Consider the following 17,981-nt stretch of genomic DNA (forward strand, 5'->3'; position numbering starts at 1 on the left):
CTACATTAAATTTGTCTTCTCTCTCAATGTGATGCAAAAAACTTTCAGCAAAATTAAAAGTGATATTTTAAAAACAACTATTTTCGACACTAGGACAAAATCTTTTGTCCTCTTACTTATTTTATGATATCTTTTACTAATCAGTTTGTGTATGTTCTGAAGGGTGTCTCAAGGCTGTTTTGAAAGATTAAAAGCATTCTAGGTGGCTGAAGTATAATCCCACATGACCCAAAAGTAGAGATCAGTTCAAGATTAGCCCCATAACATCCTTGTTCTTACAAGTAAAAAAAGACAAGTTATGAAGGTCCAGTAATTCTCTGTTGTGATGTCTGCCAAACTGCTCAGATCTAGGACTAGGTTCACTAGGTCTAGGTTCACTCTGTGTATGATCTGTTCTGTAGTCATAACTGGCTTTCATTAACTAATGTTCTTGCCCATGATTTATTAGGCACTTCATGTGTTCGGTGGTGCTTTATATATTGCTGACTTGAATAGTATTTGTTCGTTTCTCTCTGCATAAAATTGCATACCCATGCTATTGGGTAATTTTAAATTCCAATGTTTGCTGCAAGATTTCCTTCTGCTCCTTATTTGTGAAAACTGTATTCCCGACTCAACAAAGAGAAAGTTTCTCCTTTCAAGTCTGAAGTGAAGACTTTAAAAACAGAACATTTCATTTTAAAAAAAACAAAGTGGTAAAATATTAATACAAACAATAAAATGCTAATATAGATTAGGCAGGGCTGATAGCTCTGCCTCTTATTAAGGTTGCCCAACACTTCCTATTATAAGTCCCACTATTTTTCAGTTGCTTATGATTTTAGCAAATTGTTTGGGCTGAAGTTTTCCATGGTTGTGTCTGCCTCAGGATACTTTTTTTTTTCTCCTTGGGGGCCGGGTGGGGAGAGAGAATTCTGCACTTTTGACCCCTTGGCCCTGAAACCTTTTTTTAAGGGCTTATGTGTGTGATAATATAGATCACTTATCCTTGAACCCTTATCATGGTATATGCAGGGCTTCTATTTTGGGAGGTTTAGTAATACCATTTTCAGGGTTTATTTTTTTTAGCATTTTTTGAGTTTTATGTAGATGTCAAAAAAATCAAGGGCATAAGAACATAAGAATGGCCATACTGGGTCAGACCAAGGGTCCATCCAGCCCAGTATCCTGTCTACCGACAGTAGCCAATGCCAGGTACCCCAGAGGGAATGATCAAATGATCTCTCTCCTGCCATCCATCTCCACCCTCTGACAAACAGAGCCTAGGGACACCATTCCTTACCCATCCTGGCTAATAGCCATTAATGGACTTAACCTCCATGGATTTATCCAGTTCTCTTTTAAACCATGTTATAGTCCTAGCCTTCACAACCGCCTCAGGCGAGGAGTTCCACAGGTTGACTGTGTGCTGAGTGAAGAAGAACTTCCTTTTATTTGTTTTAAACCCGCTACCCATTAATTTCATTTGGTGGCCCCTGGTTTTTATATTATGGGAACAAGTAAATAACTTTGCCTTATTCACTTTCTCTACACCAGTCATGATTTTATATACCTCTATCATATCCCCCCTTAGTCTCCTCTTTTCCAAGCTGAAAAGTCCTAGCCTCTTTAATCTCTCCTCATATGGAACCCGTTCCAAACCCCTAATCATTTTAGTTGCCCTTTTCTGAACCTTTTCCAATGCCAGTATATCATTTTTGATATGAAGGGACCACATCTGTACGCAGTATTCAAGATGTGGGCGTACCATGGATTTATAAGGGCAATAACATATTCTCCGTCTTATTCTCTATCCCTTTTTTAATGATTCCTAACATCCCGTTTGCTTTTTTGACTGCCGCTGCACACTGCGTGGACATCTTCAAAGAACTACCCACGATGACTCCAAGATCTTTCTCCTGATTAGTTGTAGCTAAATTAGTCCCCATCATATTGTACATACAGTTGGGGTTATTTTTTTCCAATGTGCATTACTTTACATTTATCCACATGAAATTTCATTTGCCATTTTGTTGCCCAGTCACTTAGTTTTGTGAGATCTTTGTGAAGTTCTTCACAGTCTGCTTTGGTCTTAACTATCTTGAGCAGTTTAGTATCATCTGCAAACTTTGCCACCTCACTCTTTACCCCTTTCTCCAGATCATTTATGAATAAGTTGAATAGGACTGGTCCTAGGATTAACCCTTGGGGAACACCTCTAGTTACACCTCTCCATTCTGAAAATTTACCATTTATTCCTACCCTTTGTTCCCTGTCTTTTAACCAGTTCTCAATCCATGAAAGGATCTTCCCTCTTATCCCATTGCAACATAATTTACATAAGTGCCTTTGGTGAGGGACCTTGTCAAAGGCTTTCTGGAAATCTAAATAAACTATGTCCACTGGATCCCCCTTGTCCACATGTTTGCTGACCCTCTCAAAGAACTCTAATAAATTAGTAAGACATGATTTCCCTTTACAGAAACCATGTTGACTTTTGCCCAACAATTCATGCTCTTCGACGTGTCTGACAATTTTATTCTTTACTATTGTTTCAATGAATTTGCCCGGTACTGACGTTAGACTTACCGGTCTGTAATTGCCAGGATCACCTCTAGAGCCCTTCTTAAATACTGGTGTTACATTAGCTATCTTCCAGCCACTGGGTACAATAGCTGATTTAAAGGACAGGTTATAAATCATAGTTAATAGGGCGAGGGGTTTTAGGGCTCTCTCTTTCTATATATTATACTGTAACAAGTAATTTCTCTGTAATGTTCCCTAAAACGTTTTAACATAGTACTGTTTCAAGTAGCACAATATTAAAGAGCACTAGGGACTCTTGAGTGCAACAGCAAGGTCACATGGACCAAACAGTGCTTTAGAAATCACACCGCCGTAGTCTGCATTACTGCTCCGTGTGGACAAACTTAGATACAAATAACAATTACCAGTGTTTTTCTGGTGTTTACAGTATAAACAAACATTTCTTTTTTCTTTTACCATTGTAGATGTTTTACCAGTGTTCAATGGTTAAAGATGAAAAGAAGCAGCCCCTAGGTTTACACAAACAAACAAACCAGAGTGGCTAGGAGAAGGGAGTTTTCAGTGAGGGGCCTCAGCTCTGGGATGAGCTTTTCTCTTGGACCTAATTAGTCCCAAATCTACTGGACTTTTGGAGCATATTGCACGATACATGTATATTTTTGGGCTGCTGCAGAGTTTGGCCTGTTGGGAAAGTCAGCTGTGTAGAGGAGCGGGGAGTTTGGCACCTTATAGAAAATCTAATTTTGTTTCTGTAATTTACAGCAGAGGTGCCTAAAGCCTTGGAGAGGCTCCATTTTTATATAATATTAATTAAAATGATGCAGATCCCTGTTAATATTGTACAGGGTATTAATGGTGCATCTGATCTTAGGAAAGACCACCACATTTTCATAGGAAAAATAATTTGTATTTATATATGCAAATAACTCACTTGAAATTTTTATTTTGATTTTTCACCTAATCCATCTATATAGTATGTGGAGTTAAACTGTATTAATCCATATTTCACCGCCAGCCCCCCCCGCCAGATTTGATCTCGAAGAAGAGGGATTTAGTGATGCAGAAATACTGTCCTTACACTTTCACTGAGAAATACTAGACTTTCTAACTAGCTTAAAGAAGTAAAAATTAAGTGTACAGCATCACTCTTACCTTGGACAAAGGAATGAGAAAATCCAGTTTATATGACAGAATCACTCTGGTCAGCAATACCACAAACACAACATATGCAGAGTTTTCAAAGTCTGTTAACTGAACCTAGACATTAAAAAAATTAAAGTTAGTTTAGTGGAATAGGATTGATAAACAAAAATAAATAGCTGCATAACAAGTTTATGCAGTTTGGATCAATTTTTCAAACAGGTGTTTGCAAAAGGGCGTACACACTTCTGCATGCCCAGAGTTGGGGTCTGGATGCTCAAATTCCTAACTGAGAGTCCAAGTCAGGTGTATGCCAAAATACGCATGTGTGTCTGTAAACTGAACCCTCTAATACAAAACCAAAACCACAGTCCTGCACTTAAAAGGATGGCTAATCATGCAAAGAGTCTGAACTCACAGGTTATTAAAAAGAAATGTCTTGAAGTTTTTAAAGTGTTAATCTAAAGAATTAAGTGACAAGACACCTATAAAATACAAGCACACATGAAACAGAAGGGAATGCACCAAGATTTGTTTAGTACTGACAGAAGCACAAGAGAAGGAAGGCCACCAGAAACTCAGAACAACATTAAAGCCTTGTTTAGAGTTGCTTTAATATATAGGTCTGACTTTTTCCCTCTCCCTTACTCTCATTAGTATTCTTTACTTTGCTAATGCAAATTCCCCTGCTAGTTTCAGTCCAATATTTATTGTGCACATTTGCTTAAACGCTGTTATCCATTTCTCTTCAGAAGAATAGCAATTCAGAGGGGACAAATCACACCATAAACAATAAGGTTTTGATACTAGATAGCAGAATACCTCGTATTTTTCCATTTGTAATGGGATATGCTATTAAGCATATTTACTCCTTACCTCCATGGGCCTAAATTCTACTCTCCATCCAATATCTGAATTCGGAGGAGGTGGTTTAAATCTCATAGTCTGCCAGTTTGTGGACTGAATATTCTGCAAGTCACAAGTAAGATATTCTGTTACAGACAAGCACATTTCCATAATGCAGATATATAAAAACAAAACCGGATTCTCTTTCGTCTTTCAACCAACAGACATTCAAATGACCAAGAAACACAAAGAGGCTTGACACATTTAAAGGTGGAACGAAGAGTCATCACTCTAATGATATTATGCCACACTGCCCATGAAATTCAATTTTGGACTACATCTGAATAAGACTGCGAGTCTGTCACAGAGGTTGTGGCTTTCTGGGACTGCCATGACTTCCGCAGCAGCAGTGGCCAGTGTGGCTGACCCCAGGGCTGCTCGAAGAGCTTGCCCCGGGGCCAGCTGTGGGGCCAGCCGCTGGGGCGGCCCTGGGGCCAGCCGCACCAGCCACTGCTGGGGTGGCCCTGGGCAACTGGCCCCAGGGGCTGCCAGAGCAGCAGCAATCCCAGTGGCGGCCCCAGAGGCCATTGGAACAGTGGTCCTTGGAGGCCTTGGTGGCTAGGGGTAGTCAGCCCGTGCTGCTGGAGCGGGAGCCAGCTGTCGCCTCCTGGGGCCGCTAAGATTTAGTCAGGGGTATTTATAGTAAAAGTCATGGACAGGTCATGGGGCCATGAATTTTTGTTTATTGCCTGTGACCTGTCCATTATTTTTACTAAAATTACCTGTGACTAAGCCTTACATGAGACATTACGTACACAGATTTAGGTACGCCTTTTATAACCAGTTAGAACATAACAAAATTAAAGATCCACACTTACATTATTAGAATATATTACAACTCTGTTGCTCAACTATTTATACAAGATACAATTTTTTATCATCAAATATACTACATAACATGTAGTTGCTGTACATGGCATAATAAAATGAGAGAGCACCTGCAAATACAAAGCTATTTTATGAAAGACGACATATGGCATTGACAGTTTTCCTTACCTAGTTAACTACTGTTTGTGCCTTTATATTCTCTAATTTTTCCCTTGCTTATTTTCACTGCAATTACTAGTGTTGGTCTGTGTTTCACTAGGTTTAAAGTGAGAGCTATTATTTTTCTTGAATGAGGAATTAAACATTTTATAAGTTCATAGAAATAGGTGTGTTTGTCAGTGCAATATCACAAATTGCATGTTGTAAAGACCTGTTTGGAACATTTGAAACTAGCTACTTTTGTACCTAGTTCCTGCCTATGCCACTAAATTTTGCCAATATTCTTAGCTACAAAGTACTCAGCACTACATGATTCAGCTGTAAAATAGTGAGTATGCAATTATAACCATACATTCATTAAACTGGTATGAAACAAGATACAACCTCAAAATGATCAGATTCATTTGCATCATCTAGATGTATTTTCTCTTCGAACAAAGTCAACGGGTCTCGAATAAATAAGTGTGCAATATGTTGTGCCAAAAGATGATCAATGCCTATAAACAAAAGTTCAAAGATCAAATTCACCAACAGATACCAGAGATAGTAAAGTAGGCCTTATTAAATGCCACGATGACTCAAGAGCCAGGAAACGCCATACTGCTCAAGGCTACCTCAACCAAGCAATCCTAAGGAGAAGTAAAAGTGATCACCACAAAAATACATAAGATGATTAAAAAGAATAGGAAGAATACTATTTTTTGGTTGGAAGCACCAGCTGATGATCGGTATAGCTGCCATTCTTCCTCTGCTTTCTCTCTTCCACCTCAGTCTCCTGTTGACTTTGACAGTTTTGCTCGATCCAGAAGGACAAAGTATTAATGCCTTTCAAGATGTCAGCTCCTCAATTTGGAAGTTGAAGTACATTTCCCATTGCAGACCAATGGCATTACCTCTAGGCCAGACTACCGCATGCTTAATGAGCGAGCATCTCCATTAAGAGTGCATAGTCAATGCAAAAGTATGGTAGATTAAAAAAAAGCTAAAGAAAACTACAAGCATAAGACTAAACTGACTCACAATGAGTGAAACACTTACCTTCCTTTACTAGGTGCTCGTAGATTTCTTTATCTATTGTCAAATCAATGTCATTGTATTTTTCACCACATTCAGATAGATAACTGTCTATGGAATCATATCTGGATTTACTGATTCTATAATGGTTGTTCTTCAGTGGCTATATAATTTAAAAATAGAATATTTTAAGAGCTTGTAAACAATGTTGCCTTACTAATTACACTATTCTTAGAGAACTGTTAAAACAGAAGCTGCTTTTAAACAATCTAAATTAAAGTTATTAAAATAAATTCATAGGTCTTTAAAAATAAGGAAGATCATAGTGGGCAGGTACATTGAGAGGTTCCATTAAACAAGAATCTTATGGAGTTTAAATACATTTAGCAGTTTAAAGGGTATATAATTAACAAGCTTAATGAAAAGTAATTGACAGTAAAAACCCAACTTTGTTTTCTTATTAATGATAATTTGAATAAAAGTCACTTCACTATATTGACTACCCTATCCTAACAGTTTAAAAGGAATTCATCTGGATAACATGGCACATTTCAAAATGGGTGGCTTGCCAAAAAAGTCTACTGTGACATCATGATTATATTAGTATTGATATAAACAAATATACTTGTCAGAATACAGAACGGAATTTTCTACTGGAACATTTTTATAAGTTTAGATTTTTTAAAAAAAATTGTAATTCTCTAGATGGTCTCTGCTGTCCGTTCTCTGTAAAAGACGTTCTCTAAGTTCAAGTTGGTCCTGCCTCAGTGCAGGGGTCTGGACTTTACCTCTCAAGCCCTACATTTCTATGATTCTAAGTTCTGGTGACCATATGCTTTAGCATTGCTGTCATGGTTTACAGTCTTATCAGACCATCTACAGAAGTACACATCATGTAATACAGGGCTACAATATATACTCTGACAGGTTTCAGAGTAACAGCCGTGTTAGTCTGTATTCGCAAAAAGAAAAGGAGTACTTGTGGTGCCACAAGTACTCCTTTTCTTTTTGCGAATATATACTCTGTTTTTTAAACAAATCACCTTTTGGGTTAAGGCAAAGAAAGGGAAGCTGCAGCACCAAATGAAGAACTTCTCATGAAATTGTGTATTAGTAAAAGTGGAGTCTAAATGGAATTCTATACTCAACTATAACATTTGCTGCTGTGGATGCTATAACAATAATTAGGGTGAAAGTTACACCTTCAAAATCATGTGCCACAAAGACTACAATCCCTCTCCACTAAGTACTCAGGCTGTGATATTCAAAGAATATTTGAACTTGTATAACTAAAATAACCAGAAAATTGTTTAACTTTTACTCTTTAAACTAGTTTTCACATGCCTCCAATCCTCTCTCCTCTCGTGTTCGGTCATCTACTGATGCAGATATTACTCCCCAGCGACAATCAATATCCGACACGTAGCCTCTGTAGAATGGAGCTGCAGCACTTAATGCCATCTAAAATAAAACCCAGTCACACATGAGAACACAGGACAAAACAAAGGACCACCACCAACACAATGTAAAAAACGGTTCTTGCAACTGTTGTTCTTCGAGATGTGTTGTTCACCGTCCATTCCAATCAGGTGTGCGCGCACCGCATGCATAGTTGTCGAAAAGTTTTTCCCTTAGCAGCTCCCGTTGGGTGAGCTGGGGAGCCCCCTGGAGTGGCGCCTTCTAGGTGCTGGATATAGGACCCTGCCGACCCGACACCTCTTCAGTTCCTTCTTGCCGGCTACTCCATTCCCACCTCTGCAGTCTGAGGGGGCGGCTTGGGCAGGTCTGTATCTAGGTGACTGGGAATGGTGGCATTCTGAGGTCACAGACATGCAGCCCCTGGACAGGGTATCCTGGGCCTGATGGTTAGCCCAGGGGGTTCAAAAAGGCCATTGCACGGGAGGTTGCCACTGTGGCTACCAGGCCACATGTGCATCCCTTCGGCGTCTGTCCGACCTGTGTCGACTGCACTTTGAATAATATGAGTCTGCGTCAGACTCTAAAAAGCCCGAGGGCGAGGACCATGGCAGTGTTGAAGCCCCATGTGCTGGCCACCAGTACCGCATGGAAGAGGCAGGGGACCGGTGCCTCAACGATCTTGTCAAGGATCAGGACGGATGGTCTGATGATGGGGACCGGTGCTGGTGATCACCTGCTGCGCTCCAGTGCTGCTTGCTGGTGCCGGTCCTGTGAGGGTCCTGGACCGGTGCCGATCCGTCCTTGGTGCCGGGGAAATAGATTGCCGTGTCCCCAGTACCGGTGTGTTCCCGCTGGACTCAGTGATGTCACGGCAACCAGAATCAGTGCCAGGCGCAGTGCTGGTCCGGTAACTGGGAGTGCAGCATCATGGTGTGCTTGCCTCTGGATGGTACTGGTCTCAACTGTACCAGAGGCTTGTCCCTAATAACTGGAGGCTGCGCTGCAGTCATCTCTAGGAGATCTCTTGCGGCTTCAAATGTGTCTGGGGTGGAGGGTGGTTCCAACACCTCCACCTGGCACTGCCCTCTGGAGAGTCGCTATGTGCCGGACTCGATGGTGCTTTCTTGGGCGCCGGAGTTGACGACACCGACTCTTGCCGTCTGGGACCCAGCAAAGCATCCCCTGGCAGTCCGGCAGCTCTCTGAGGAGAGTGCCCTCTCTCAGTCTTTTTATGTAGCTTGTGGGGCACTGGGGAAGTAGAGTGGTGCCAGGCTGCTGCTCCCTGTTGCGGCGCCAGGGATTGCCGGTGCCGAGGCGCTCTCACACTAGAGTCCTTCCTTGGCCCCAAGTTGCTAACTGATGCTGGAGCACGCCACACTGAAGTGCTTGGGCCCAAGACTTGGCGGTCTGAAGCCGCTGGATGAAGTGCAAATTCCATGAGCAGCTGCTTCAAACGGAAACCCCGCTCCTTTTTTGTCCTAGGTTTAAAAGCTCTGCAGATTTTGCAGCGCTCTGTCTGATGCGCCTCCTCCAGACACCTCAGGCAAGTGTTGTGGGGGTCACTATTTGGCATGGGCTCGTGGCATGCGCTACAAGACAAAGCCTTGGGCTCACGGCATGCTCCGGAGCCCAAGAAGGGGTGAGGGGATAGGGAAGATCCCGCTCACAAACACCTATACTAACTATACTAACAACTACAAAACTAGAAAACAAGAAGAACTAGACCAGGTAACTGCGCTAGGGAAGCACTTGCAAAACAAGCGATTCGCAGTTCCAACAGCTGCCCCGAACGTTAAGAAGGAACTGAAGCAGGGTCAGGTTAGCAGGATCATATATTGAGCGCCATGAAGGCGCCACTCTAGGAGGCTCCCCAGCCGACCCAACGGGAGCTGCTAAGGGAAAAACTTCCTGACAACCATGCACACGGCACGCGCACATCTGATTGGAATTGACGTGAACAAGCACTCAAAAAAGAACTGTACAGAAAGTTTACTTTTGAACTCCTGTATACACACGCCTATAAAAAATGTATTATGTACTCAGAGCCTAAACTATTACTGGGGGCAGGAGTGGGAGTGATTTCTTTTGTCCACCCCCAAGTTTCTGCTACACCAACCCTCTGCTGATGCAGGACAGCACATTTCTTCCTCAGAAGCCATTGCCATTAACGGCCCACATAGAAAGGAGGTTTATTTACCTCATTGCTGATGTTCTCAAAATATATTGCCTCTATAGATCCATATTTAAGGAGCTACAACATGAGATCTGCAGAGATAATTTCATGATGTATAATCAAATATTGTGCTACCATACTTCCACTCCTGTCAGCAAACTTAATTTGACCAACATTTTATCTTGTTAAACTCAGTGTCCAGTTATTACTGAAGTGATTAGTTCACTTAGCCTACTCTAGTTGTACCTATAAATCCAAGCTGGTAGTTGGAACCTATAATTAAGGTTGCTTAACACTCCACATTACAAGACCCTGTTTTCAATCATTTATACAAATCTTATCAGAATTAAAACATCTGGGCTGAAATTTTTCATGCAGGATGTCTGCCTCAAACTAAATTCCTTTGGAAAGTTTCAGCAAAAATGGTTCAGCCATTTCCATGAAAAAAGTAAGGGAAAAATACATTTCACACATGTTGAAAAATTCTTACAACCCTTTCATTGAGAAAGTCTAGTGACTCCTTGCTTTGGAGTGGGACTTGAAATTTGGCAGGCGCATTGCCCTAATGTCAGGAATGTACTTTTTGCCAACCCTCTGAAAAATTGTTAAAATTTGTCCAAGTTAAGCCTTCGGGAAAAAAAACAGCTTGCCTAATTGAGCCTTTGAAAACAGGCTGCCAGATTCACATTTGAAAATGGAACTAAAGATCCTAACATTTTGAAAAAGTTACTTATAACCTTTGACCTTCCTCACTCCCCCATTTGCCTTTTCTGTTACCCTCTTGTCATGTCATGCCATGCCTAAATTGATACGGTAAGCTCTTTGGAAAGGAACCCTGCCTTTTATTTGTTTGCTATAAAATAAAGCCTGATGATTTTTTTTTTTTTTAAGTATATCCTGAACATGTTACAAGATTATGAGAGCATAGACATTTACAGTTTGGTAAAAGTTACTAAAAACCCCCCAAAAATAACTTCATTGACGAGACTACTGCAGCCAAACTGTTTTGTTATTTGCTGCCTACTAGTAGAATAAGGCACACATGTACTATGGCAAACAGCACATGAGTTATAGATTTTTTCTCAGATATACTACTGTTACTGTACAACCACCTAATACAGCATCTTCCATTTTTGCTGAAGACCAAATTTTCAAAACATTGCTAGAAAAGATTATCTGATGCACTAATTTAGTTAGGTTTGTAACTAAAAGATAGAAAGGTCTTTTTTATAGGACTTTAAACTTTAAGATTTTTTTTGCTTGCTTGCTTGTTTGTTTATACAGTAAATAGAACTTTATCACCAAACGTGCTATTACTCACCACAATAGGACAGATTGTAGCTAGCTGATCATAAAGGCATCTTGCTTCAGAAATGCTGCAAGCCTGGAATGTTACCTGTTAGAAGAAGTAGGATTATTACACAAAAGCAAGTCTGCAGGCTCTAGACCATCTACTGGAACCAACGGTATTCTGAAAGTCACTTCCACTGTCTATTTTAATTTGTCCATGGACTGAGGAAAACTGATCTTTGCTGCCAGTGTTTCCAGTAGTAACCATGTCACAACTTCAACACTTTAATATTCATTAAAGATTTTAGGCTGCATTTTAGAAGGGCACTCAGATGCTGGGGCTGTAGTTCAAATGTTAGCCAGGACCAAGAGAAACTGAGGACTAACATCTCTAATGAACATGAGCTGATAATATCCTCTTTAAGCAGCATTCCAGAAGCCAACTCCCTCAAAGGAACACAGTCAGAAAGGATTACAAGTCATAGCATTTATTTGACATTACAGGTAAATTTGTTTTTAAAAGAATCCTTTAATCCAAGATCCTTTTGTGATCTCCAGCCTAATTATAGGTTATTGTAAAACAGGGGGGGAAACAGAAGTGCTTTGGTGTACTTTAAAGTTTCTGTAAAAATGTACTTTTGCCTGTATTAGAGAGAGACCAAAACACAATTGTAAGACGAAAGTGTACTACATAACTTTTAGTGCATGGTAGCAGGGTCCCCACGGCCATTTAGTGCACGGCAGGCTAGCGTGCTATAAATTCACAGCCCTGCTTGCTGTGCATTTAAGTCTCCATGTAGACAAACTGAGTTAATTAATAGGTTTTTCTCCTCCTGTTTCTCCACTTTAAACTTTGTGACATTACAAAACAGGGACCACCCCCCGAGAAAACTGTACTCTGTCACCACTTGAACTCAAGTAGCAGAGATTGCTGCACTAGGTGAGAGAGAAGGGATAAAATGGGATCCAGCTGGGGCATCCCCTCCCCCAGCACTCCACTAGACCCAGAACTGTGTAGCAAGACCACCTCAACACCAGGGGACATTAGCACATAGGTGGTACTTCCCCCATGTGGGCTTAGGAGAAAGCTGCAGAGCAGCCACCAGAAATTCCAGCTGGCAGGGGCAGAAGCAGCTAAAGCAGGGACCTTTGGGCAATAGGGAGAACTTTCTACAGTTTTGACTGGACTGCTTCTGCTCTGTGCAGACTGGCTGTTTGCTTCAACCCTCCCACACCCTCTTCCTCAGTCTCTTCACCTCAGCTTTGCTCTACACCTTTTACCCTCTTCCCCATTTCCCCCCCAACTTACCTTCCCATTTAGCTTATCCCTTCCCCTAAAAGCCCCTAACCTTCAATAAAAATTGTGAAACCAACTTGACATTTGCTGCCATCACACTGTTCTCTCTGCTTGTACGTTATACTCTTTCCCCAACCCTGTGCCCACCTTGTCTATTTAGATTGTGAACTATTCAGAGCAGGGACAGCCTACTACTCTGTTTGTACATATCTAACAAAATGGGGCCCCACTCCTTGTTGGTCCTTAGACACTATCACAATAAACATTATTAACTGCAACATTACAAGATTACCAGTTTTCCTCCTGAAGAAATTACAATTGAAACTACATAAAATATAGACACCTCCCCCTCTGTCCCCTGATCTCTACTACTGAGCCCCACATATTTCCCTTCAAGGAACTGTAAAATAAACTTTGAAAGGTTTTATAACCTCTTTCAAAAGAAGAATTTAGCACTGGAACAAGACATACAAATTAGTTTTACTCCTGCCTCTTAATTTTTAAGAGGAACACTCAGTAGGATCTCCCCTAGGTTAGTTTTGCTTGCAACCAATTTAACAGATATGGAAGTAGGGTTGATTAAATTAAATTAAAGTGATTTAAATAATCAATTTTAATCATGATTTAAATCAGCAAGCAGAAACCTGGATTTAAATTATCAGTTTTAATCTTCTTTTGTATTTGTACTTTTTAATTACTTTCCTAAAGCAAAGCTGATTCTCCCTGGTTGATGGCCATTAAAACATGTTGCTTGGGAACTAAATGTATATAGGTTGCACCAAATTTGGTGCTTCTTTTTATTAACCAGAAGGATACATTGTAACAGTATATATTTAAGCAAATTTATAATTAATGTACATTTATTCAAATGTTTATATTTATCATTTTAGAAAATGGTGAATGACATTTCTTATTTACTAGATGATTAATTTTTTACTTGTGATTTGTGTCTAGCTCTATTTGGATGGAAATTCAAATTAAATTAAATATGCACAAAAACAGCATTTTAAAATTTAATTAAATAAAGGTACTATGAATGTGTTGGATACATAAGAAAAAAATATTAAAAAGTTTATCAAAGCATGTTTTGCATTTATAACTAACTGATTTTTAAGCAAAGTAGTATCATCTGTAGTTAAGTGAATAGAGCTGATTGTTTCTGGTCACCATGTCCTTCACGATATTAGACTTAGTAGATCTCATCCTTTCACACCTAGTTTTTATTCATAGATTGGAAGAGATGGGGGGGGAAAAAACCACAACAACCCACTTTCCTGCATTTTCAATCCCAACTGGTTTGTTAACGTTGAATGAACTAGTCATTGAACTGAACTAGTTGAAGGGTATGTCTACACATCAAAGAAAAACCCACAGCTAGCTTGGGCTGCAGAGACGTTTCATTACTGTGTAGACTTCTGGGTTAAGTCGACACAGCAATGAAACATTCCCACAGTCTGAACCTTGCGAGCTCAAGTCGGCTGACACTGGCCAGCCACTGGTTCTTCTTTGCTGTGTAGACATACCTGAATAAACTGAAATGAAGGAATTCTGTTTTCACCTGCAGAAGACGCTACTGCTGTCAAAAGCTGGTTTAAGTCTCTCATTTCTCGACTTACAGTACTGTGTTATCAGCGAATGCTCAGAACTGGATACGTGATTAATTTAATGTTACAGATTACTGTAAATGGAAGAAGTGCTTCAAGTTGATTTGACAACAGCAGCAGCAAAAAGAAATGGTTCAGTGATACGGATTATGATTTTTGTTTATTATGCCAAAAGATGTATTGAGGTTAAGAGGTCAGCATTAAACCAGAAATTACTTGTATACCACTTGCGAGTGGTATACTCTTAGTTACATAACATACATTAAATTACTTGAAGGTTGTAATTGTCAGTTATTACAAATTCCTTGTTTTTTTTACTGTGGCCGTGATCATTTTTAGGCATAAATGGGGAGACGAAGAGTACTGACTAATGGCTGAATCTTTGAACACTATCACTGGGGACCTGGTTAAACACAATGCTCTGTGGCACCTTACATGCTATAAGTGCACCCATAAACTGATTTTGGCAAGGTTGGAGAGGAAGTACATCAAGCATCAGGGAAACACTGAAAGTGTTGGGACAAGTGCCAGCTATGGCACTTATACTGGGTCCCATTACTTGTGTTTTGAGAAAAACATCGGCTTATTCTGCAGTAATCCAGAAGTCTGAAGGTATCCATTAAGCACAGTTTCAACACGTGAGACAGGTGAGAAACTGAACAAAGCAGTCACCGTTAGCAAGAATGGTACATGCAAAAATAATGTTAATTGGACACACTGAGCATCATTTGGGTCAGATATATGACACTGCATATTACATTGAGTGCTACAATAAAGATGTGTTGCATCAAAAGATAAAAGCAACAAACAAAATACAGATTTTACTAGTGTAAACTCTGAGTCAGCTGGAATCCATAGACTCATAGAAAGTCTAATGGATGGGAAAGCGGTGGAGTTGGCTGATGCAAAGGCTAAGTATAGAGAAATATATGCTTTGAACAGGTCTGAGAAGGAACACACACTTAGTAGAAAGGCTCTTAAAGCACTTACTGAAGATAAACTGTGGGATATGGATGTAGTTTATAGGACTTCTCCAGAAGTAACTAAATACCATCTAGACTTATTAGCTGCTGTTAAATGCCAAGAAGGATGAATTATTCACACTGACAACTTATTTGCATATGATGAACCAGAGCTCATTAATATCATGACAAAAGCAGTCTTCAGAGAGGAGATAGCTTAAGGTGTCAGCTGAAAGGATACTTTGGGTCATGACTTGTACGAAGCCCTCAAAACCCAAAGATTTATCCAGGGCTCCATCAATCTATGGACTCCAATCAAGAAGTACAAACTAAAGACGTGCGCGAATGTAAGAAGAAAGAAAGAGTGAAGGTGGAAGGGAGCGTTACAGAGCTAACCACAGGATGGGTCGTTTGCTTACCTCCTGGTAGTGTCCAGATCTCAGGGTGATGTTGATTTATGTATGACTTTGGGAAAGCACGAGTTCTCTGTCGTGCCATGATTGAGGTTTGAATGTGACAGAACGCCACATATGTGCTAGACAAAAAGCAAACTAACGCACATCTTGCACAGTCATTGTGAGCCAGCACATACGGACATGATTGGTACATTACGCCAGCAGAGGGCTTTCAGCACAGCAATCATAGATGATATGGCCAAGGTACAAGCTCTTGACAAACCAGAAACTGTTAACACCTGCCAAGATTTGACTGAAGACTTTATTATGAGTCTACAGAGAAAACACCGTCTCATGTCTGACACGTTTGCAGAGGAATCAATTAAAAATATTACCACAAAGAAGAAACTCCATAGATTGCTCCTATCCAATACAAATCACTGATTTTGCAAACATCTCCAATGTTACATTGAAGAAGCTACTGTCCTATATTCACACGCATACCTTGCGGGAAAAATGCTCCAGCATACAAAGAATTGCTCAAAGAATTTCATTGTCTCCTGGCATAATGAAACTGCTGCCTTGAATGGTTCAGTGGAATTTCTTTGTAAATGGAGGCTAACTCTAAAATTATTTTGCATGCCATCAACGCCAGAGAGAGAAGTGCTTACTAAACTCCAGATTTTTGCACAATACACGTGTTCCAGGACTCTCTGAGATGCTACGCAAGATTTCCGCAAGATTCTGTTTTTGTGCCTCTTGCTGGGGAATAGAATTGCTGTATAACATCCAGAGATGTTTTCCTATCACTTGGAGCATTAAAAGCCACCACACTGGCAGGTTTCCAAACTCTTTCAGGATGTGACACTACTGGAAGGTTGGCTGAGAGATCAAATTATCTTACTGGAAGGCATTTGATTCATCTTCCAAAGACCCTCCCCACTCTGAAGGTGCTTGCAATGGCTGAGACAGTCATGATTAGGTAAAAAAATGCATTGGAGGTGTTCATATACCAAGTTTACCATTTGAAGACCAATATTATGATGACACTTGCTGAGCTACACTGATGGATGTTTTTTCAAGAAGCAGAAAAATGGGGCAAGGGAGGGAAGAGGAAATCATCATTGACATGGGATGCTTTATACCTGCTACTAAGAGGGCAACTTATCAAGCAATGGAATGGCTCTGGGATGGTCAAGTGCATCAAATGTCATCTCTTTTACCTTTTGATTACTAACTTGCCCACAGAATGATATTTTACTATATTATGCTCCCAGACCATTATAAGACATGAATATCTACACAGCTCTCCATAACTAGGATTTTATATAATTTTAAGATGTTCTCACATATGACTGCAAATAATTACAAAACATAGAATCACAGAACAGGAAGGAATCGCAAGAGGTCATCTAGTCCAGTCCCCTGCATTCAAGGCAGGACTAAGTATTACCTAGACCATCCCTGACAGGTGTTTGACCAACCTGCTCTTAAAAATCCCCAATGATGGAGATTCCACAACCTCCCTAGGCAATTTATTCCAGTGCTTAACCACTCTGATGGGAAGCTTTTCCTAATGTCTAACCTAAACCTTCCTTGCTGCAATTTAAGCCCATTGCTTCTTGTCCTATCCTCAGAGGTTAAGAACAATTTTTCTCCCTCCTCCTTGTAACAACCTTTTATGTACTTGAAAACTGTTATCTCCCCTCTCAGTCTTCTCTTTTCCAGACTAAAGAAGCCCAATTTTTTCAATCTTCCCTCATAGGTCATGTTTTCTAGACCTTTAATCATTTTTGCTGCTCCTCTCTGGACTTTCTCCAATTTGTCCACATCTTTTCTCAAACGTGGTGCCCAGAACTGGACACAATACTCCAGCTGAGGCTTAATCAGTGCAGAGTAGAGTGGAAGAATTATTTCTCGTGTCTTGATTACAATACATCCCAGAATGACGTTTAATTTTTTTGCAACAGCGTTACACTGTTGACTCATATTTAGCTTGTGATCTACTATGACCTACAGATCCCTTTCCACAGTACTCCTTCCGAGGTGACATACATAAAAGATGACAGAAAATACGGACATATTTAAAGAATTAATGCTTCATATAAATGTTTAAACACTGCAAAAGGAGTCTGAATGTATTATTTCATGGATCCTCCCTAGCTGCGTTTGTAGTGAGCTTTCTCCCCTCAGCATTGTGCAATTTGCTGTCAATGAGATTTTATTTTTTGTTCGTTCATTTATTCATTGTTGAGTCTTTTAATCTGG

General features: G+C 40.2%; 1 protein-coding gene across 2 annotated transcripts in view; it reads right to left on the reverse strand.

Annotated features, from left to right (window-relative positions):
• Positions 1 to 17,981, reverse strand: part of GCLC (glutamate-cysteine ligase catalytic subunit) — a 57,030-nt gene that overhangs the window by 5,934 nt on the left and 33,115 nt on the right. Inside the window, exons 7-12 of one of the 2 annotated variants that reach the window (XM_073336264.1) lie at positions 11,487 to 11,561; positions 7,918 to 8,034; positions 6,598 to 6,736; positions 5,944 to 6,056; positions 4,543 to 4,635; positions 3,679 to 3,783 (exon numbers count right to left, since the gene is read on the reverse strand). In XM_073336264.1, coding sequence (XP_073192365.1) covers positions 3,679 to 3,783; positions 4,543 to 4,635; positions 5,944 to 6,056; positions 6,598 to 6,736; positions 7,918 to 8,034; positions 11,487 to 11,561 — 642 coding nt within the window. The remainder of the gene's footprint in view (positions 1 to 3,678; positions 3,784 to 4,542; positions 4,636 to 5,943; positions 6,057 to 6,597; positions 6,737 to 7,917; positions 8,035 to 11,486; positions 11,562 to 17,981) is intronic. The other variant, XM_073336265.1, reaches the window with a different exon arrangement.

The sequence above is a fragment of the Lepidochelys kempii genome, chromosome 3, assembly GCF_965140265.1.
Source record: "Lepidochelys kempii isolate rLepKem1 chromosome 3, rLepKem1.hap2, whole genome shotgun sequence".
Classification (NCBI taxonomy): domain Eukaryota; kingdom Metazoa; phylum Chordata; order Testudines; family Cheloniidae; genus Lepidochelys; species Lepidochelys kempii.